General features: G+C 46.0%; 1 protein-coding gene across 1 annotated transcript in view; it reads right to left on the reverse strand.

The window, feature by feature from the left end:
* Positions 1-2,619: 2,619 nt before the first annotated feature.
* The window catches only part of LOC132835101 (uncharacterized), a 62,860-nt gene continuing 41,990 nt past the window's right edge, over positions 2,620-23,489 (reverse strand). The window contains exons 3-7 of the mRNA XM_060854415.1: positions 15,467-15,546; positions 13,896-14,714; positions 8,786-8,966; positions 6,873-7,020; positions 2,620-4,684 (exon numbers count right to left, since the gene is read on the reverse strand). Of these exons, the coding sequence (XP_060710398.1) occupies positions 4,380-4,684; positions 6,873-7,020; positions 8,786-8,966; positions 13,896-14,714; positions 15,467-15,546 (1,533 nt within the window). The 3' untranslated portion in view covers positions 2,620-4,379. The remainder of the gene's footprint in view (positions 4,685-6,872; positions 7,021-8,785; positions 8,967-13,895; positions 14,715-15,466; positions 15,547-23,489) is intronic.

The raw sequence follows: 23,489 nt of genomic DNA on the forward strand, positions 1-23,489 counted from the left end.
GCCTCCTTCATTGCCACAATGAACCAAACCGCAAATTGGAGGAACAACCCCTCATCTTCCGTCTGGGCAGCCTACAGCCCAGAGAACTCAACATTGAGTTCTCCAAGTTCAAATAACCTTCCGTCCCCATCCCCAGTTCCGTTTCCAGCCCCTCCCCCTCCCTTTCGCTCCACCGACCGACCCTTCCTTTCAGCCACTGACTGGATGCATTCTTCCCATTGACCAACCAGGTCATACCCTCTATCTGTGTTCACCTCACCACTCCACCACTGTCACACAAAACCCTCCCTCACTGCCTCCTCGTTTACCTGCAGCTCCCTTTACACCCAGCCCAGTCCTGAAGAAAAGTTATACCCGAAATGTCGACTTCTCCACCGCTTAATGCTGCCTGGCTTGCTGTGATTTTCCAGCCTCCCACTAGTCTACTTTGGAGTGTCTGAGGGCTAATAGTCCATGTACAAATGTTCCCAGAACCAATCTCAAAAGAGGACTTATAAACAGTAATCTCCCCCTGCGAACCATCACTGAGTAATGAACAGTGTCTTCAAACCCAGTCCCTCTGTAAACAAGCTAAACTCGAATTCCCCTCACTTTGACCAGAGACACTTAAAAAAGCGAGCAACCAATGAAACAAACATTCCAGTAAGAAGGGGCACTGCAACCAAGCAATAAAGAAACCCGAACTGAAACCTCATTCCCGGAGGTGGTTCAAGCGATGCCCATTGGGTTGTGAGACATCTCAACTGGGACATTGTGCACAGCGCAGGAGTACATCAGCTCGGATGTAAGTTCAGGGGAGGGGGGAGCAGACACGGGTTCGTTGGGTTGAACAAACCCCTCCACAGCCATCTTGGCCAGACCCAGGAGGAGGTCTACTCGTTGGACTGAAGGGTCTGTTTCCATGCTGTATGGCTCTGAGTTACCCCAGACGGAGTGACCAAAGATCAGGAGCGTTGAGCTAAAGTCAAGAAGCAACCCCTTCAAATAAAACACCAATGAGGTGCTACAATCTCACCGAGCCTGCGGCCATGCAGGAAACGGACACAAGATCTTAAAAAAGACAACTAACCTGGGATCGCCCTGACCGCTTTGGCCAAAGTGATTGGTGGAGATCATGTGGAAACAGAGACTTGACGGTCTATTTAACCTTTTTTTTGAAGGTGGTGGGATAGGCTGTAAAAGCCGGCTTCTCTGAAAACAAAGAGACTAGGTTTTGTTAAACCTTCAATAAACACTGGAAACGTTCCAGTTGCTTTAGTTTCTTCAGCACGTTAAGAGGGTTATCAAAGCCTGGGAGATGCGGATTAACTAGAATGGGAGTGGGTATGGGGCACCTCAGACTGGAAAAGCGGAGGGAAGCTGTTCTATTTTGAGCAGGGAGGTCAGGTTAGATTTGATGGCAATGTTCAAAATTATCGATGGAGTAAATAAAGAGTTTCTGTTACCAGATCAGAGTCAAAACCAGATTTTTTTTAATTCATTCATGGGAATGGGGGTGTCGGTAGTTAGACCAGCATTTATTGCTCATTCCTAATTGCCTAGAGGGCAGCTAAGAGTCAACCACATTGCTGTGGGTCTGGAATCACATGTAGGCCAGACCAGATAAGGATAGCAGATTTCCTTCCCTCAAAGACGTTAATGATTCAGGTGGACTTTTCACAACAGTCAATTCATGGTCATCATTAGACACCTAATTCCCGATTCTTTACGGCAAGATTTGAACCCGGACTCCAAAACATTAGCTAAGTTTCTGGATTAATAGTCTAGCAATAAATCCACTGGGACATTGCCTCCCCAATGGACTGTGACTGGTGAAAATAAGATCAGAGATAACAGGAGAAAACATTTTAAAAACTAAAGTGTTTGTGTGAGCTGATGCCCGAAAAGCTAAAGGGTAATCGGGTAATAATGGGATAAGCAGTATATTAAGAGGGGTAAGTGCCATGGGGTAAAAGCACTGAGTTCGTAAGCCTGAGGCCTAGCTCACTATTTTTGGAACGTATGTTCAAATCCCAACACGGAATTTAAACACTCTTAGTAAAATCCAGAATTAAATGCAAGTTTCAGTGATGTAACCATGATTGACTGTTGCAAAATGAAAATTCCGATGGGTTCACTCATGTCCTTTAGGGAAGGAAATCTGTGTTCTGGTCCACGTGACTCCACACCCACAGCAATGTGCTTGACTCTGAACTATCCCCTGAAATAGTCTAGCGAGCCACTCAGTTCAATTAAGGTTAGGAATAAAGATGCAGGCCTCACCCAGCGACGTCCACGTCCCACAAAGGAATAAAAAAAAACACAGACAAAATGATTCCAGGGCTACAAAGAGGTAGGATTAGATGTGACAAAAGGGTTAGACCACTCCTATTGACAGACAGGTAGAAGCTGGAGTATAATATTGTCCTCAGGACACCCAGACCGGGTAGGGAGGGGAAGTAGTGGGAAGCCCAGTTGTCATTGTCTGATTTGCACTGGAATGTGCAATTGTGAATGTCAGAGTGAATGCAGGATTGTGATGCTCCCACAGTCAGTCCCTGCCTATTCCAGTTCAATTCAGGTTCAATCCAAGTCCACAAATAAATCACACATGTACAACAAAGTCAAAGTTTATTGGGAAACTATGCAACAATGTAGTAGACTATACATTTAATACTGTACTGTGAAATAAAAACACAATGAAGTACAAAACTATACATTTTAAATACAGTTCAAATGACTGTACCAAGAAATTCCTTTCACCCAACTAATGAACTAGGTGCAATTCTCATCCCAAAGTGGCACTGACCACTCCTTGAACAGCCATGGAAATCCATTCAAACAGGAGCCTTGAATTTAATTTAGCTTTCCTTTTTAAAAAAATGCAGAATTGCAAACGCAGGCTAGAGCCATTTGTGACGACATTCACAAAAAGTCAGGATTGGTGATGGGTTATAGCTGCAATGTAGTTAAAGAAGAAACAATGGCAAGAATACTTTTGGCAGGTGAATCTTTTTTCCAGGTAATGATATCGTTCTTCTTTCACATTGTTAAAAAAATGTATCATTTTCTTTGAAGGAATGCTTTGATTAAATGTTTCGTGTTTATGAGAAATTGGTTTTGCTAATTGACAATCCTGGGCGTCTTGGCAACATAGAAAAGATCATAGAATTTCCTCCCTCATAAAATGGTATATTTCCAGATTCCCTGACAACAAAAGGGGAGTTTGGCTTTAATCTCCATGGCAACATGAGCCTGGTGGTAAGTCGGCCATTTTGGAGGCACGGCCTGCATATAGGTACTGGGCGTTTGAGTTCAAAGGTCAGTGGTAAGTGGCCACACAATGCCCTCAAGTTCAAATATTGGTGGTGACAATACAAATTTAGAAACTTTAGATGCAAAAAGCTGCTACATTTATAAACAAATAGAAATAAATGATATCTTAAAATTTATATTAATAACTTATAGAAGTAGTATTTGTTTCCCTTTGTCTTGCTGCTTATAACAATGACTAAATAACAAACCTGCATATAAAAGGAAAGATTCTGGTCCCAGACTTTCCAAGTGCATCTTTTTACACATGTATTTTCCAATAAATAATTATCCAAAACAATGGAAAGACAACAGAAGGAGCTGGTTTCTAAAAATGGAGACATCATAATATTAGAAAAGAAACAATTCAACAAAAAAAGGGGAATAATTGCACTTGAGATGTAGCCAGTGAGATTATCTTGGTAAATAAAATCTTTCTCAAGGACCTTTTGGAAGAATCATTGAAAATAATAAACCTGACTGTCGCGAGGTTTAGTTATCCCCAGTCTGAAATTATTACAACTTTCGTCAAAAACTTCTTCAACATGAAATAAAAAATATTGGGACTTATTTCCATACAATCAGAATTACACCGAAACATACTGTCACAGGACACACAAACTTTGATACAAAAGAAAAGCCTCATTAAAAGTGCTAGTTTGCTACTTGGTGTTTCGGTAATTGTGGAGTCTATTTTGTTTTTTGCAAAGTCACTGGCAAAACAGAGTCTTTGTTTGAGATTGCAGTGATATCAGCAAACGATCACCTCAGTAGTATGTTGAAATGTTGTTTGGAACGGTGGATTCCCGAAGATCAGAAGTACCTCTCACCCTGTTGCAAAACTTTAGAGTCACAGAGAAACAGAGGGAAGAGAGCGAGAGAGTGTGAGCGAGAGAGAGAGCGAGCAGGGGAACAATCTTAACCATGATTGCCAGACATGACGTGATCACCCTGTCCAGTCCATCTTCACTGGAGATCAAAATTAGGCCTAGCTGGAAATCTAGTGTTGCACACCATCTCAGCAGTAACTGACAGGGTACGTTGGGTCAAATCTGCTCCCCACATAGAGAGTCCATGTAGTGTAAACCCTACACATTTAGTATCCCCACCCCACAGTCCTCAGGCTCTGTGCAATGCAGAGAGTTAATCCCTAACCGTTGGACCGAAGATTCTTCCTTGTTCTCCAGGTTCTGCTCAGTCAGTGGCGGCTTCTCCCCGACGCATTTCCTGCTGCTCTCTGGGCAGTTCTGCACGTAGATGACCCTGTTGTATGCCTTCAGTCTCTTCCACAGTTGCACGTACACTTTGCACTGCACGTACATGAACACAAGTCCCCCAGTGAAGCCAATTGCCACAACCACCAGCTTAGTCCAGAATGGCCACTCCAAAATACCTGCAAGGATGATTAAAAATACGTCATTTAACATGCGGTCATCACCGGTTCACGTTGCCGTGCACTTGGGCTGGAAGATGGAAAGAAAAACCATCAAATTATTCCTGATACTATGAGACTTTAATTCCCAAAGCACCACCTCAATATCTTAGTCCCTCAGCCCTGCCTGCCTGAAACCACAGACACATGAGGAGCATGAGGAGGCCATTTTAGGCTGCGTTGTCTTTCCATAAGATCGTGGATAGTATGACAGTGTTTTGCATTCTACCTTCCCATCCACCCCTGATGATCTTTGATTCTCGGGCCTAGCAAGACCTGAGCTATGTCTACCTGAAATATATTCAAGGACCGCAACTCCAGTGCCTTCTGAGGCAGAGAGTTCCAAAGTCACACAGTACTCAGAGCAAAGACCTTCCCCAGGGCTTTCTACATCTCCATATCCAACCCTCAGCTCCCACGTTCCTCTCAGCCATTCCTACAAGACTCCCCTATGCCATCCGCAGCCAGTTTCAGCCCGAAGGTCATCACACACCTCCTCCCTCTGATATCATTCCTGAACGTCTGCGAATCTTCAGGTCCCACCTTTCTGCAACATCTGACCAATCTTACTCAACTCTTCACTCCTCAGAGTCAAAAAGTGTGGGACTGGAAAAGCACAACAGGTCAGGCAAGCATCTGAGGAGCAGGGGAGTTGATTTTTTGGGATGAAGGGCTTAGGCCCAAAACATCAATTCTCCTGTTCCTTGGACCTGTTGCGCTTTTCCAGCCCCACACTCTTCGGTTCTGACTCTCCAGCATCTGCAGTGCTCACTTCCCCTTCACTCATCAAATCCGGGCTCACATTCCTTCTAGTCCAACATCTGAATCAGGAGATCGCACTGTCACACTGAACACACTGAAAACCAGTACTGTACCCCAGTGTTATACAGTGACAGACCTGTCCCCACCAGTACTGTACCCCAGTGTTATACAGTGACAGACCTGTCCCCACCAGTACTGTACCCCAGTGTTATACAGTGACAGACCTGTCCCCACCAGTACTGTAGCCCAGTGTTATATAGTGACAGACCTGTACCAACCAGTAAGGTATCCCAGTGTTATACAGTGACAGACCTGTACCAACCATACAGTACCCCAGTGTTATACAGTGACAGACCTGTCCCCACCAGTACGGTATCCCAGTGTTATACAGTGACAGACCTGTCCCCACCAGCACTGTACCCCAGTGTTATACAGTGACAGACCTGTACCAACCAGTAAGGTATCCCAGTGTTATACAGTGACAGACCTGTACCAACCATACAGTACCCCAGTGTTATACAGTGACAGACCTGTCCCCACCAGTACGGTATCCCAGTATTATACAATGACAGACCAGTCTCCACCAGTACTGTACGCCAGTGTTATACAAATACAGACTTGTCCTCACCACTACTATACCCCAGAGTTACACAGTGACAGACCTGTCCCCACCAGTACTGTACCCCCATGTTGTACAGTGACAGACCTGTACTTAATGGTATGAATGATCAAAGGTCTGCCACAGAGAGAAGTACCAGGAACTAGCAGTTCCCAATTTTAACTGAGGAGCTGAAGAGGCAGAATGAAGTGTCATTGACAACTGACAGGGTCATGCTCCCACCCCAGCTCCGCCACATGCCCCCAGTGCAGCCAAGCTACAGGTTTAAGGGAATGGATGAGATATCCACCCAATGCAACCCCCCAACACCCCCCTCATATAACCACATATTTTTCAAAAAGAACTGTCCCAAAGGGAGTTCTCCACTGGGAGCCATGAGGAGGATCTCAGTCTCGTCTCGATGAGTTCAAGCAGGCAATTCAGCCAAGCCTCAGCAGCTAGGCCTCAGCTGTCTCAGAACCGCCTCCTTCCCCCTCCAACCCAGAATGGGTGAGATATCAGTTGCACACTGAGGGAGGAGGTGAGGATTTAGTGAGGCATGGATTAAGTGGAGGTGCAGAAATTAGAAACACCCAGCGACTTCATCCCTGGCTTCAACAACTGGGTTCCTAACCCACATCCCAAAGGGACAGGCCCAGAGTTAAAACAAGCCGTTCTGAGAGATTTACCTTTCAACTCACAGGTGGGAACAGAAACATTCCGAAAGGTATGAAGAATCTCTCAGATATTTGGAGGGGAGGACAAGAAGGAGGAGGGGTTTGCACGTACCACTGGTCTGGCCTTGTTTTATCTCCTCCGCTGTCCTGTCAATGAGGACATATAGTGACCACACCACACAGGTAATGGCGATGATATGGAATGTGACAGAGCACAGTATCTTTCTCCTCTCACTGGACGTCATCTGCAACCTCTCCCACTGTGTAAAGAAAGATGACAATCATTAGACTGAAAAGAGGTCATCAGACCATAAGCTATTGGAGCAGAATTTGACCTTTCAGCCCACTGAGTCTGCTCCACCATCCAATCATGGCTGATTATGTTTCTCGACCCTATCCTTTCTACAAACCGCAAAAGCACCAGCTCAATCTAACTTTCATTTCTAGATTCACAGGAATGTCAAAATCTCGGTCATTGATGGACAGCTTGGCTCAGTTGGCAGATTTCAGCCGTGCCAGAAAATGGCCTGTGTCAGCCCAGGCCATGAACACAATCTAGATCAATACTTCAGTGCTACACCAAAAGGGTATATCCAGATACCCCCTGGTCAGCTCAGGGCTACTTTGAATCCCAGGTAATTATCACCCAATGAACTTCGCTAACTCTGCCTCCATGCGCGATCTTATTCTGCACACATTGGTTGATATGCTCGCCCACTGACTGAACTTCATACATACATTAGGAAAACTGTGCAATGGTTTTGAACAGGTAAAGTTGCTATTTATATATGGATTCTCTCTTTTCAATAGACAGACAGGCTAATGTAGATTCAATCCTTGACCAACTCACTTCTGGATGTGAACAGCACAAAGTGGGAGGCACCCTTGGGCACAAAGTGCATTGTCTCCCTGTCCCTGTAACAAGGACAATTTGCCCTGTTCTGAGAACAGGCTTTCCTCCCCCCACCGCCATCACACGCACACAGACACACACACATGCGCACACATAGACAGAAGATATACACACACATAGAGACACACAAAGGCACACAGTCACAGAGAGATACACACGCACACACTGACACATGCACACAGATACAGCCAGAGAGATACACACACACAGACACCCGCACACAGATACACACACACACACCATTCACACAGACATAGACAGAGAGATACACACACACACACTCTTACAAGCACACAGAGACAGATACAAACACACACACAACCCACAGCTAGAGACACACAGACACACACATAGACACACAGACACAAACACAAAGTCATTGCATAGCAGAACAACAATCAGAAAAATAATTTAAACAAAAACAAAATCAGAGTGTGTGTCTCTGCAGCACCTTCCACAGCCTCAGGATGTCCTGAAGGACTGCATGCCCGGTGAAATACACTTCTCAACTGCAATATGGGAGCAGGGAGGGGTCCAGACAATCTGCACACAGCAAAATCCTGCAGTTTTTGAGGGGTTGGTTCAAGGGATAAACGTCAGTGTGGGCACTGGGCCCTCTTTTCCAAAATCATCCCGATGGGACCTTTGCTCTAGCTGGGATACTGCCACAGCAGAAACTGGCACAGTTCCCTCCGGTCACTGGCTGGTTTGTCTTGTGCCAGGAGGAGTGGGTGAGGGCTCCTAATGTCTGATCCAGAGGGCGTTAAAGTAAAACAAAAAGAGGTGGCAAGATGACGCCACACCCTGGAATTCCTTCCAGTATAGCTTGGTGCATCTGTTTCTGTTTCAAAAAACAGAAAATGCTGGAAAAGCTCAGCACGTTATGGAGAGAAATCAGAGTTAACGTTTCGGGTGGAGTGACCCTTCCTCAGAACTGTGCCTACAGGAATGTGTGACGTTAATTGTGGGGGGAGGAGAAAGGCCACCTCCTTTCTGGAGAAAGCCTATATTCTCCTCAATGACTTTTACCAAATCTATAGGCAAAAGTAGGTAGTCCCACTCTGTTCTTCCCTCACCCACAAATCCCTACATCCTTATTGCTTTGTACTTACTTTTCTCAGTGGTTTTAATTTGGTTTCCATGATGAACTCATATTTGCAGAGCTCACAGCAGCGAGTGTCAGAGCTCTTGATCCACTGCTGGAGACAGGCTTGGTGTACGTAGCGGAGGCTCCCGGTGCAGTGACACGGCGTGATGAGGGGTCCTTCATCATCTCCTTCACAGTGACAGATCCTGAATAAAGGGTAGAGTCCATTAATCACCGCGGTCCAACTCACACACAACTGCGTTAGGTTGCTGCTTTGCTTAAACTGGGGTTATGCACTACCTTCTCTTACACAGAGCTTCATCTACCGCGGCCAAACGTCAGCATAAACTATTCACTACAGCAGCGGCAAGTATTAATAAAAGATAATCGGGGGACAGAATTTGAATATCACTGAGAAAAAAAGACATTTTGTTGAAGCTTGCATCAGGACACTTCACAAGAATGCCAGAACACAAATAATTATACTACATGAGAGGACGGCGCTTACTGGTTGGCAAATGGAGTCTGACTGTTTGACATGTTTCCATGGAGAATACATCAGTTAATTGACTGATTATTACCTGGTGCATTGTCCATTGCAATGCCTCTACCAATTGGAGTCCACTTGCCAATCAATTAACATTCCTGATGAAGGGCTCTGGCCCGAAACGTCGAATTCCCTGTTCCTTGGATGCTGCCTGACCTGCTGTGCTTTAACCAGCAACACATTTTCAGCTCTGATCTCCAGCATCTACAGACCTCACTTTTTACTCTAATCAATTAACATTCTCCTGTACAGTATAAATATTGATTTTTCCCTTCAATTTGTATTCTTGTGAATTGTTCTGATTCACCAATGTTATCCAAACAAGTTTAATCAAGGCACTCATGTAAAAGTTGAGCCATCGCTTTTGTGCTAAACTCAACTGGATGAGGAACACAAAGTGACTGTGGTCAAGTGGACAGGGATTGAGATTCCAAGAGAAGGAGGCAGGAGTTTTATGGAAATGGGAAAAGCAAATCTTTCTTCAGAGCAAGTCAACTGGCCTCATTCAAAGTGCAGCCCAAGGAGTTCAAAGTTCACAGTCAATATTTGACAACCACAGACTGGTAACATCATGGTTCCTCCAATTTCCCCCATTATTGGGCCTCTTGTACTTCATTCAGGTCAATAAAGAAGCGCAGGTTAAAATAATTCCCACCTAATGCCACAGTCGTTCACTCACTGCCTCTGGCATAAACCTCCTCCAGTCCATGTCAAAGTCCTTGGAAAATGCCACAATCGCTTTACATCGAGACTTGATGGCCCAATCCAGTCTGGATTATAAATTCCAAACCAGGTCTCGATTCCCTCCAGGATGAAGGTCATATGCAGGCACCTCAAAACGTGGAAAATCAAGAAGGGCAGCATCCCACCAAATCCCATCTCCTCAAAAAGTTTCCTCTCACTCTCATTTGCCCCAACTTTTTAAAAAATTGTTCTTCCAATGGGACGTGAGGGCAGCATTTGCAGCCCTGGTATTGAGAGACTTGCTCAGTCATTTCAGTTAAGAGTCAATCACATTGCTGTGGGTCTGGAGTCACATGTAGGCCAGACCAGGTAAGGATGTCAGATTTCTCTCACTGAAGGGAACCCGATGGGTTTTTCCAACAACCATTCTCATCACTGAGTCTTGGATCACTCAGGCATGTGAGGTCTTGACCATGTTTGGGTGGTTAGTTCAGCTAAAGGCTTCCTTCAAGATCCTCAATTGTGTCTGCACCTCCGAAAGCTCGCGACTTCAAGTGAACCTGTTGAACTATAACCCGGTGCGACACGACTTCTGGCCTTGCCCACCTCAATCCAACACCGGCACCTCCACATCAAAGAAGCAACAAACATTTCATTGAATATCTTTTAAAAAAAAAGAGCTTGTTGCCAGCTCTCACTAGACCCCAGAGGCAAAGCAAATTCAAAAACAAACTTAGATCCGAACGTGCCTGCAATAACAACATTCAAAAGCCGCTCATGACTCGACAATTTCCTTTTGAAAATTTGAGCAAAACACAAATGTTTATACAGGAGAGGAGAGTGCTTATTGGTTGGCAAGTGGAGTCTGATGGGTTGACGTGTTGCCACGGAGAATGCACCAATTAATTGACTGATTGATCTGGAATAAGCAAAGGCTTTGCATCACCAAGCCACAGAAACAGGCCCATCACAAATGGGACAGTGCGATCAAACCAGAGCCTGGAGGTCACTTGGCCCTAGTCATCTTTCTTCCAGTTTCTGATGGGACCTCCGCTGATGATAAGCCTAAGAAGGGCTTGGAGGGAGGTAGACCAGAGGTGATTGTTGCAGCCCTCAGTAATATTTTGATCCAGAAAAGCAAATACTGGAAGCTAAATGGTGACATCCACCCCCACCATCACCCCAGCACCATCCCTCCACCCCCACACTCCTCAATTCTCACTTACTGACTCAGGACTGGGCAGCCCTACTCATTAAAACAGTGAACACAGAAACTGGGCATCTGCCCGAACAGGTCCATTCTTGTGCTTATATTCTACAAGTGTTTTCTCCCATCTGTGAGAACTTCTTTTAATCTCTTTTCCTTCATAGTTTCATCTAACGTCCCCTTAGACATCGAAGTGTTTCCCCTTCAATGGCTTCTGGTGATACTGAGTTCCACATTCTCAGTAAGTCTCTGATTAAAGAGGTTTCTCCTGAATTCACCATTGGATGTAGTGGTGCCTCTCAGATAGCCCCTGGGTTTAGAAGCCCCCAGAAATTGGAACATCTGAATCAATTCATCAAGTGCCAACCTGGAGTGTGTTAGGTGTTGAGTACAGTGATCTCGCCAGAGAGCAAATGCCATGGGGAATGAATAAGTTTTTGCAAGGTCTCCATTCCTCTTTAAACTCCAAAGGCAGCCATGTTGAAAATTGGGTAAACCATTATCTGCCTCATTTAGCTTCTGAGAGTTATTCTCTTCAGGGAGTTGTCAGGTACATGGCAGTGAGGGGAATGTTGGCCTTGGTAAATGACGTCCCTGGGCCCAACCCCAACACTGTACTCCAGAGTGAAACACATCATTGTGTACTGGCTGACCATTACACACAGCAAACTTAATGGAAGTAAAAACCTTGAGAGATGAGTTCAAAGATATGCAGGCTAAGGGGATTAGCCATCCTTAACTGCCCTGTGATGTCCAGGGGGGGGATTGGCCATGGGAAATGCAGGGTTACGGGGATAGGGTAGGAGTGTGGATCTGGGTGAGATGCTCTTCAGGGGGTCAGTGTGGACTCGATGGGCTAAATGGTCTCTTTCCACCTTGTAGGCATTCGATGATTCTATAAGTGGCTGAGTTTCAGCTGACTGTCAATGACAATGATACTATGTCAACACTTATAGCATCTGCCTCCAGACTCACTCACTCTCCAACGCAGAAATCAATGAGCTGAAAAAATGCCAAAGAGCCAGTACATCAAAGAGACAGAGTGAGAGAGATCTTAAGTCAAGAAACAGCAACAGGGTCAACGGCCAGAAAATCCTGATCTTACAGTGGAATGGCTCATGCACAAGACACACATAGTAGCAGCAGTGAGTCACTTGTGTCTACACCACCATTTACTGGGATCATAACTGATCTGACTGTGGTCTCAACTCTGCTTTCCTGTCAGTATAGGCATAGCTTTAAGGTGAGAGGGGAAAAATTTAAAAGGCACTTAAGGGGTAACTTTTTCACACAGAGGGGGCTGCATGTATGGAATGAGCTACCGGAGGAAGTGGCAGAGGCTGGTACAATTACATTTAAAAGGCATCTGGAAGATTCTGATTCCTGATGAAGAGCTTATGCCCGAAATTCCTGCTCCTCGGATGCTGCCTAACCTGCTGTGCTTTTTCCAGCACCACACTTTTTGAATCTGGATGGGGACATGAATAGGAAGGGTTTAGGGTGATATGGGCTAAACTCTGGCAAATGGGACTAGATGAGTTTAGGATTTCTGGTCGGCATGGACAAGTTGGGCCGAAGGGTCTGTTTCCGTGCTGTGTGATTCTATGACTCTATGATTCTACATGGTCTTACCACAACTGTAACGAGGGTTGGTTGTTCTCAAAAGCAGAAGTAAATCAATTCAGTGAAGCATTACCCTTGCTACTGACAAGTTATCTTTATATACAGAGCCACCAATTAAACCTCTATCACTTCTGCACAGCCAAACTAAGGGACGTCTATTCTCTAACCAACCCCTTCAGAGACTTTAGGACATACCTCTGGAGCAGGTGTGACTTGAACCCAGGTCCCTTGGGCCAGAGGTAGGCATACTACTGCTGGGTCACAGGAACCTAACCAAGGGACATCAATTCTCTAAATAGCCTGTTCAGAGATGTTATGAAACAACACTGGAGTAAGTGAGGCATGAACCCAAACAAGGGACATAACAAATGGGTTGATATTTGCCTGCAGGGTGTTCACTTTAATATTGAGATGTTTTATAGAATCTCTACAGTGTGAAAGCAGGCCATTTAACCCATCAGGTCTATACTGACCAGCATCCCACCAAAGACCCAACACCCCCCATCCTGTTGCTATATTTCCTAAGACTAACCAACCTAACCTGCACATCCTTGAACACCACGGGCAATTCTGTGTGGCCAATCCACCCTAACCTGTGCATCTTTGGACTGTGGGAAGAAACCGGAGCAAACCCATGCAGATACAGGGAGAATGTACAAACTCCACACAGATAGTCGCCCGAGGCTGGAATTGAATCTGGGACCCTGGCGCTATGAGGCAGCAGTGCTAACCACTGAGCTATCATGCCGCCCCCCCAAGTCCCCCAGTTTCAGCCGTATTTCAGACTCCTGTTACTCGATAATCAGGCTCCTCCTGGTGAAAATGAAACTTTGGAAGATCTAGAGTGGGCAGTTGCTCTCATGAGCAAAGAGCAGGAATCCATTGACCGTTTTAAAAGCAAGCTCCTACCAAGCACCATGTTACAGTCTAGCCAATCACGGAAAGGAATAGCGTAGCACAGCGAGAGGTGTAGATGGCTTACAGTTTAAGGAGGCTTTAAGGGAGGGTGTGAGGTGGGGTGGGGGGCAATGGGAGGGGTGGGTGGGGGCGGGGGCTATTATTTGAAGAACCAACCTGCACACTTCCCAGGATGGTGAGAGAGGGGACGTGGGGCACCATTTCAGAGACGTCAGGGAAGGACGTTCAAGGTCGCTGTCTCCCTCGAATGAGCAAAGAGGAGCTCGCTGGTCTCCAGCGTTCACTTCCAAACCAGCAGCAGCGGAATCATCTTCAAAAACATCGTCGTCTCCGATGTCGCCGGAGCAGAAGGAGTCGGCAGACGACTTGGCGACGGGCAATCGCGGGCTGCACTGCTTGGGCTCCAGGAGGGTCCTCAGTGTGTACCCACTGGGGGCGCGCGAGGAAGGGAAGAAGCAGCGATACAGGTACGACATCCGAGTGCTGGGCTCGCCGTCGCTGACTGCAACTTCCACGACACACAGGCCGTCTTTCGTCAAGCGGCTGTTGTTTAGGCCCGAGCCAGAGGGCAGCACCTGAGAGCTCAGGCTGTATCTCCGAGCCTTGGAAGAACGCTCCTGCTTTTTGCCGCGTTGCAGTTTCTTGGTCCTCGTCCCCAGCAATGGCGTTAACTTGCCATCGGAGCACGTCTTGTCACCAAAGCTCAGGCCGCTGTCGGTTCGATCGCGGGGCTTCGTGTGCATGTCATTGAGAGACTTGGAATGGTTCAGCCGATCCCCCGACCAAAGGAAATGGGCCAACTCCTCTCCCACAGAGCTTCGCTTCCTGGCTCTCGGGGTCAGGTCTTGCCTGATGACGGTGCTGGTGGTGGCAGCCCCAGGTGGCAGGGAAGGGCTGCCATCGGGCCTACTCAGGAGGACAACCGCAGTCTGCACAGGACTGTGTGCCGCACGCTCACGGGGAACAGCGTCTGAGCTGCATGCAGGGAAAGCAGGGAGCATGAACAAACGGGAAAAAGGAGGGGGAAGAAGAAATGAAGAAAAACAAAAAAAAAACTCAGGATAGATTGTATTTACACTCAGGCCGGCTCTGCCAAAGTCGCTTGTAGGGACTTTTCTTTGAGCTTTGGCAGCACAAAAATATGGGGGGGGAAGGATATGCTGTTACACACCGGACACAATGGGCCAAAGGGCCTCAATCCATACTGTAAGAACTCTAATGTGCCAAAATAAACATGCTATCACATTTTAAATAGAGCACACTGTCCCATTTTAAAAGGGATTACCTGCAGCCAAAAAAAAGGAAGTTTTTGTACTAATTTAATAAGGTATTGAGACATTGTAATGCTAATAGTTCTAATCTCAAAGTTGTCCTTTTAACCAATGACCTGGGATGATGTGACTATTTGACTAGTGAAGCATCGCTGTCAACACTGATGTCATCTCCAACAAAAGACCACTGGATTAAAGAGAAAGGAATTTGTTTAACCATCTCCTCCACTTCCAAGGAGGTAAATCCAAGTGCCTCGAGTAATGTCATGCTGGGATTTTAGTTTGCACCAGACTAGACTATCCCAGGTACTAAAGCTGCAATGATCGCAGCCTACGTTGCATCAGTGCTTCTCAAAGCAGCTATGCATCCAGACGGATGCTGAAGGGGAGAGAGAAAGGACAGCCCCAAATATTAATGATGTTCACTCAATGACGGAGGACGTAAGTGAGTTTTACCTGCAGATGTCCTGGTCCGAGGGACTGACCGAGGTCTGGGAGAAACTGCGAGGAGCGGTCACTGAAGTCGGGCTACCAACCTGCCATGACACCAGACAAGGCACGTTACTACAACAATGCAGCCGTTTTCAACTCCCTCCCACATAAAAACAGTACCTCGCCCAGTATCATAACTCCCTTCTGCAACTGGCAGAACCACCAGAAAGTGTCGAGGTGAGAACATGCACTGTGAAGAATTAGAATTAGAATTCCTACAGTGTAGAAACAGGCCCTTCGGCCCATAAAGTCCACATCGGCCCTCCAAACAGTAACCCACCCAGACCCATTCCCCAATGAAATATACTCCTGACTAATGCACCTATCACCATGGGCAATTTAGCTTGGCCAATTGACCTAAACTGCACATCTTTGGATTGTGGGAGGAAACCGGAGCACCCAGAGCAAACGCATGCAGACACGGGGTGAATGTGCAAACTCCACACAGAGAGTTGCCCGAGGCTGGAATTGAACCTGGATCCCTAGTGCTGTGAGGCAGCAGTGCTAACCACTGAGCCACTGTGCCACCCCCTGGCACAATGCACTGCCCAGTGCCAACTGCAACCCTCAGACACAGCAGGGCAGCTGAGCACCAGTCCCCAGGCAGCACAGCACAGCGGAGCATTCCCAGTTCACATTGACCTCTGGAGAACAGCAGGGATTTCAGCGCCATCGCTCAAAAGGTGACCCAAATAATACTTTTATAAAATAAACCTGTCCCGTAGATCCTGTGCTGCAGAAATCATCCTGTGCCATGTGACAGACATGCTCTGTCACATCATTGATATTATTCATTCTCATCACTGGCAAGGTCAGCACTTGTTGACAATCCTTGAGGTGGTCACAGTTGACCAGCATCTGCAGGAGCCTCGGCTGTTTTTAAAACACCCGCTCACAGGGTGAAGGCATTGCTAACTCGGTCAGCATTTATTGCCCGTCCCTAAGTGCCCTGGAGAGGTTGGTGGTGAACTGCCTTCATGAACCACTGCTCGCCATGTAGTGTACCAACAAAATTGTGTGGGAGGGAGTTCCCGAATTTTGACCCAGCGCTGAAGGAACGGGGTCGATATATTTCCACATCAGAATGGGGAGACACTTGGAGGGGGATTTGCAGGTGGTGGTGTCTCCCAAGTATCTGCTGCCCCTGTCCTTCTAGATGGTGGTAGTTGTGGGTTTGGAAGGCGCTAACAAAGGAATTTTTGTGAATTCCTACAGCGCATCTTGAAGAGGGTACACACTGCTGCGACTGGTGGCGGAGGGAGTGAATGATGATGGTGGTGGTGGATATGTCTAGAGTTTCTTGAATGTTGCTGGAGCTGCACTCATTCAGGCAAGTGGGGAGTTTTCCATTAGAGTCCTGACTTGTAGATGGTGGAAAGGCCTTGGAGAGTAAATTTCCCAGCCTCTGAGCTGCTCTTCTGGTCACATAGAGCTGTACGACATGGAAACAGACCCTTCAGTCCAATCCGTCCATGCCGACCAGATATCCCAACCCAATCTAGTCCCACCTGCCAGCACCCAGCACACATGGCTGGTCCAGATCAGATTTTGATCAATGTTAACCCCAGGATGGTGGAGGACCTCAGTGTTGGTCATGCAACACAGGAGTACAAAAGAGACATTGCTCCACTGGCATTTCAGAGCAGATTACATAGAATGGGAGCTATTGGAAGCCCCAGACCAGACCAGGGCTTCCTTCCTTGTAGGATATTGGTCCACCCAATGGGTTTTGATTATGTCTTCGGGTGGTCACTTTTATGGACGTCAACTTTCGCATTTCAGCTTTTATTAAAAGAATGAAGTTCAAATTCTCAGACACACTCCATGGGATCAGAAGGCCAGTGGTCGCAGTAACATGGCCACAGTACAACTGGATATTTCCAGTCAAGTTGCAGTGTTCTTTCAAATGTTCTTCCCTGGCGAGCTCTGCACTTTGTTTAGTTGCAAACTAGCAGGGCATTAAGATACAAGCAGGCCACTGTGATATTATTATGGGTTGGCAGTGGCATAATGGTAATATTCGCCACCACCCCCACCCCCACCCCCCAACTAGTAACTCAGAATGCCAGGCTAATGTTGAAACAGGGCAAAAGATGTGGTGCTGGAAAAGCACAGCACGCTAGGCAGCATCTGAGGAGCAGGAGAATCAATGTGTCAAGCAGAAGCTCTTCATCAGGAATGTGATGAACTGTTTATGCTCAAAACGTTGACTCTCCTGCTCCTCGAATGCTGACTGACTGACAGTGCTTTTCCAACACCACACTTTTGGACTCTGAACTCCAGCATCTGCAGTCCTTACTTTCTCCTAATGTTGAAAAGGCATGGGTTCAAATCCCACTCCTGCAACTGGTGGCATCTCGATTTAATAAATAAAATCTGGACGAGTAAAGTTAGTCTCAGTAATGTTGACCGTAAAGCGATCATGGATTGCAAAAACACATTTGGTTCAGTGATATCCTTTAAGGAAGAAAATCTACCATCCTTACTGCTCTATATGTGACTCCAGAACAACAGCAATGCGATTGACCCTCAACTGCCCACTGAAAACTTCAAGCAAGACACTGGAATAAAGGGTAAGTTGGAATGGGCAACAACAGCACCCTCCCCCCACCCCCCCACATCCCATGGAAGAATACCTTAATGGTAGGTAGGCTTTACAAGCATAGTTCCAGGAATGAGCAACTTCAGTGATGAGAATACATTGAAGAACTGTGACTGTTCTCCTAGGGATGACATGGTGGCTCAGTGGTTAGCCCTGCTGCCTCACAGCACCAGGGACCCAGGTTCAATTCCTGCCACGGGCAACTGTCAGTGTGGAGTTTGCACAATCTCCCCGTGTCTGCGTGGGTTTCCTCCAGGTGCTCTGGTTTCCTCCCACAGTCCAAAGGTGTGTGGATTGGCTGTGTTAAATTGCCCATAGCATTCAAGGATGTGCAGGCTAAGTGGGGTAGCCATGAGAATGGGGGTGATCTGGGTGGGATGCTCTTCAGAAGATGGTCAGTGTGGAATTGACTGGCTGAATGGCCTGCTTCTACACTGTAGGGATTCTATGAGAGAGCTCATAGAAATTTTCACAACCACGAGTGGGCTGGGAAGTTCAAGAGAGAGAAACTGCTTGAACTCTTAAAACAAACAAGAATAAAAAGGATATAGATATAAAATGACATGCAAAAGAAGCAAGAATGATTTTGTTTCACACAGCGAGTAGCTAGGGTCTGGAATGCGCTTCCTGTAAACTTGGTGGAGGCAGGTTCAAATGAGGCTTTCAAGAGGATATTGGATGGTTAGTTGGATAGAAACTGTGAGCAGGAAAATGGAGCAAAAGCAGGACATTGGGACCAGGGAATTGAACGTTGCTGTGGGTCTGGAGAGCTGCATGTAGGCCAGATCAGGCACATAGCTGGTGTTCTTCTCTGAAGGACATTAGGTACATTGGGCCAAAAGGCCTCCTTCTGCACCACAACAATCCCAAGATTTGATTAAGTTACACTTTTAGACATTTTCGTTTTGCTCTGGAATCTTTTTAAGAGGACGCTTTGAAACATTGCTGTGTCTGTATCACCTTTGAAAGTAATGCCCATCAATCCTGTGAAACCACAGCGTTACACCCTCACCCCTGCAGGGAACAGCGAGCACCAGCATATTCCAGACAAAGGGAAAGCAGCGCTATGGAAAGCTCACTCAGATTGCTGGGTTCTAAAGGGAGGTAGTTAAAGGAGGGAAGAGGATGAAAGGTTATGGGTCGGGAGTCACATGTAGCCAGACCAAGTAAATATGGCAGCCTCCTTCCCCTGAAGCACATCATTGAACAAGATGATTCTTTTTTAACTGCAATGGTTTCACGGTCATCCTTAGATAGAACATTACAGCGCAATGCAGGCCCTTCGACCCTCAGTGTTGCGCTGTCCTATGGAACCAATCAAAGCATATCTATCCATTTTCATCCATATGTTTATGCAATGGTCATTTAAGGTGGGACTAGATTAGGGTGGGATATCCGGTCAGCATGGACAGGTTGGACCGAAGGGTCTGTTTCCGTGCTGTACATCTCTATGACTCTAAATGCCCTTAAAGTTGGCGATACTAGACTCTCAATTCCAAATTTTTGTTAAATTTAAAATTCACCATCTTTTGAACCTGAACATTCTCTGGATTAGTAGCCCAACAATAATAGCGCTAGGCCAACGTCTGGTGTGTTGACTTTGTGAAGTGTACCCCACAATTTGACCCCTGTAGACCTGACCACCATTGGTGAGGCAAACAAAGTTTGAGGGGAGGAGCTACAGAAAAGACCAGAGTCACAGGAATGGCAAGTTCAGGGTGGGGAGCAGCAAAGGGGTTGGCAGGATTGTAGGACATTAACTCAACAACTGTGTGGTCTGCAGCATAATATCCTGCGATAGGGCAGGGAAGCACCCATCTATCTCTCCCACAGCGACTACTCAATGTCAATGAGATGGCAGTGTTGGAGGCTGATTGTTAAGACTTCACCAATCGCCTACGGTTCTCTACCAGGAAAATAAAGCTTTGGGATTAAAACAAAATCAGCACACATTGTAATCTGCTGAAGGGATTTCAATCCCTGAGTATGCGAGAAGATTGAAAACTGACTGGGCCCACAGCCTGGGTTATCCTAATCCAGAGAACTGTCAAAGGCACAAGGTTTCAGTAGCAACTTCAAAAGGAGGTAGGCCGAAGTGGAAATCCAAAACCTTCAGGCCCAGGATGCTGACAGCATGGCAACCAATGGTGGTGTGATTAAAGCCAGTGGCACATTGTGAGGTGGGGTGGGAGGAGAAAGGGGAATGTTAAAGGAAGACAAGTTAAAGGAAAGATCTCTTACGACTCCTGGTCAAACCATACAGGCGCCAGTCAGTTTGTAGCCCACCTTACGAGCAACTAGGGCCGTGAGACACAAGTGCATAAGAGATTCTGAGGGAAAGCTCCATCAATGAGTTTGAAAATTGAGGCCCAAACCCAAGGTTCATTTAGACAAAGCAGTTTTATGATATCTCTCTGTGATTTTTTTAAAAAATCATTCACAGGATGAAGAGTGTATCTGGCTAAGCCAGCATTTATCCCATCCTAATTACCCAGAGGGCAGTTAAGAGTCAACCACATTTCTGTGGGTGTGGAGTCACATGTAGGCCAGACTGGGTAAGGATGGCAGTTTCCTTCCCTAAAGGACATGAGTGAACCAGATGGGTTTTTCCAACAATGATTTCATGGTTATCATTAGATGAATGATGACATTAGACACTTAATTCCAGATTTTTATTGAATTCAAATTTCACCATCTGCGATGGACGGTTCAGAACCTGGATCCCCAGAACATTGCCTAGGTCTCTAGAGTAATAACCCAGCGATAATACTACTAGGCCAATTCCTTCCCATTATAGTATTAAATTTAACTTTTTAAAAAGTGATTCTAGTTGGAATGCGTGAAGGATACAGGTCCTTGAGCTGAGCAATGCCTCAACTTGTTCATTGATACAAATCACAAATCACCAGAGAATCTCCTTTAGGTTTTTGGACCCTTTTATCGTCAAAGTATAAAAGTTGGTTTGTTCTCTCACTAAATAAATAGCAATCTGACCTATTAGAAAGGGTCAGGCTGTAGCAAAGCCGTGATCACTGCCAGTTTAATTCCCTCAGCACTTGCTCAATCACTTAATGGTGCTTTCGGAGAGAACAAAATTGCGATTTCATTTCCTCCCCCACCCTGTGACACAGAGGTAAGTAGCTGGTGAATTCAACTTCTGGTCCTGAAGGCCTGGGAATGCAACAGTTGGGTATTTAGGCTCTGTCTGAAGTGGTTAGGCCTCAGGGGAGCAGGAAGAGGCCTGTGGTCAAACTTTGAGCCTCATGTGGGTTCTGTGCTGTGCTGTGCATAGTTAAGATCTAGGGCTTGCAAAAAGAAACCAGAAGGCTACAAAAAAAAACTATTCATAAATTTTAAACAAAAAGGTCATGATACTGCATAATCTAGCAAAGGAAAGATAATTAGTGATGAGCTTCTGTTTGGATTTACCAGAATTAAAAGGAGAGTGTTATCGAAGAGCTTTGTGAAGAAATGTTGTTTGGCCAAATGTCTTTTAAAGGTTTTAATCCAGAGACAGAGAAACTCTCAACTGAAGGTAATCTTCTGAATGATTCTAAACATTAAAAAGCAGATGTTGAAGTAGCTGAATTATTGTGAATCAGATCAAACCATGGAGCTGCAAAACCCAGCACCCTAGCACAATACACGAACCCCACATGACCAGGGATTTGTTTGCCTCTGAACTGTAGCAGCACGGTAAGCAGCTAGAGATGAGCAGTGAACACTGCCCTTGATTGTCACACCCAAATCCAGGATCGAATTTTCCAAATGAAAGCCCATGTGGAAGTTGAGTCAGCTGTATTGGTTCAAGGGAGATCGGAACAGAACAGCCAAGGTGTGTCAAGGCAAGTGAATAAGGTATGTCTCCTGGAGGTTATTGCCCACATTAAACAGTTGGGCAACAAAGGAATTGGGCCGTTAAAATGGTCACTGAAGCAAGACAGGCAAATGACGTCAAGAGGCAGGCCAGGGTCTGGTCGAATTAGCTAAAAATACCAGGGATGCTGAATTAAATCTGAAATAAAAATAGAAAACGCTGGAGAAACTCAGCAGCATATGCGGAGAGAGAAATGGAGTTAACACAGAGTCTGATATGACTCTCCCTCAGGCATGATTAACTCGCCTTTTACTAGATTCCCCTGAAGATGTGACAGGGGGGCCCTGTCAATGTGTGCTTTGCAATCAAAACTGGAAAACAACTCGGCAACTCTTGCAGGTTCCAGAAATCATACTTCTCTGGGCTCGCTTCTTCATTAGTGGCAGCAGTGATTAACTGGTTAATTGTTCCAAGTGCCAAGGACAGCATTAGTCAGCCATTATCTTAAATCCAAAAGGACACTGGTGTCATCCTCCTGTCAAGTCAATCAGTCAGTAGAACTTTAACCAGCGGCTGATGGGACTGAGGTTTTTAATCCAAGGAAACGTACACCAGGACATGAGGAGCCCTTGTGGCTCAGTGATAGTGCCCCTGTTTCCGAGTCCAGGAGATTCTGGTTCAAGTCCCACCTGCTCCAGGGGTGTGTAATAACTGGTTGATTTAAAGTAATTATATTTAAACAGGAGTACAGCTACAACAGCAACAGTGATTTATAATTAAAGTACCTTAATTGTTTTCTAGCAGTTTGAAATATATCAGTTCTTGGGGTGCAGAGGTACTGTCCCTACCTCTGAGCCAGGAAGCCTGGTTTCAAGCTCCCCCCATCTGCTCCAGAGGTGTGTAATGACATCCCTGAACAGTCTAGTTAGGGAAATGTCGATATCGCGTCTTGTATGGAGCTAATGCTTCAGTTATCAAGGCACTCGTGAGAGCACATCTGGAGTACTGTGTACAGTATTGGTCTCCATATTCAAGGAAGGGTGTAAATATGAGGGGCCATGTTTTCACACTGAAGGTGGTGCTTGCATAGAATGAGCTGCCAGCGGAAGTGGTGGAGGCTGGTACAATTACAATGTTCAAAAGGCATCCGGATGGGTATATGAATAGGAAGGGTTTAGAGGGATATGGGCCAAGTGCTGGCAAATGGGATGAGGTGAGTTTCGGATATCTGGTCGGCCTGGACGAGTTGGACCGAGGTTAGAGGCAGTTCAGAGAAGCTTTACTAGGTTAATACCTGGTATGGAATGGAACATCCAGTGATGAAAGGTTGGGCAGGTTAGGCTTGTATCTGGTGGAGTTTAGCAGGGGGAAGTGACTGATTGAAACAGGAGTTTCTTGGGATGGTGGAGAGTCCTGACAAGCAGGAGAATCAGGATATCTAGAACTAGGGGTCACTGTTAAATAATCAGAGGTCACCCATTTAATTTTTTTTTCTTCTTTTTATTAACCCCCACACTAGTACCTAACTGAGGTAGTGCTTATTTTTCCCAGCACCCATGGTGTGTGTG

Source organism: Hemiscyllium ocellatum, chromosome 43 (assembly GCF_020745735.1).
Source record: "Hemiscyllium ocellatum isolate sHemOce1 chromosome 43, sHemOce1.pat.X.cur, whole genome shotgun sequence".
NCBI lineage: Eukaryota > Metazoa > Chordata > Chondrichthyes > Orectolobiformes > Hemiscylliidae > Hemiscyllium > Hemiscyllium ocellatum.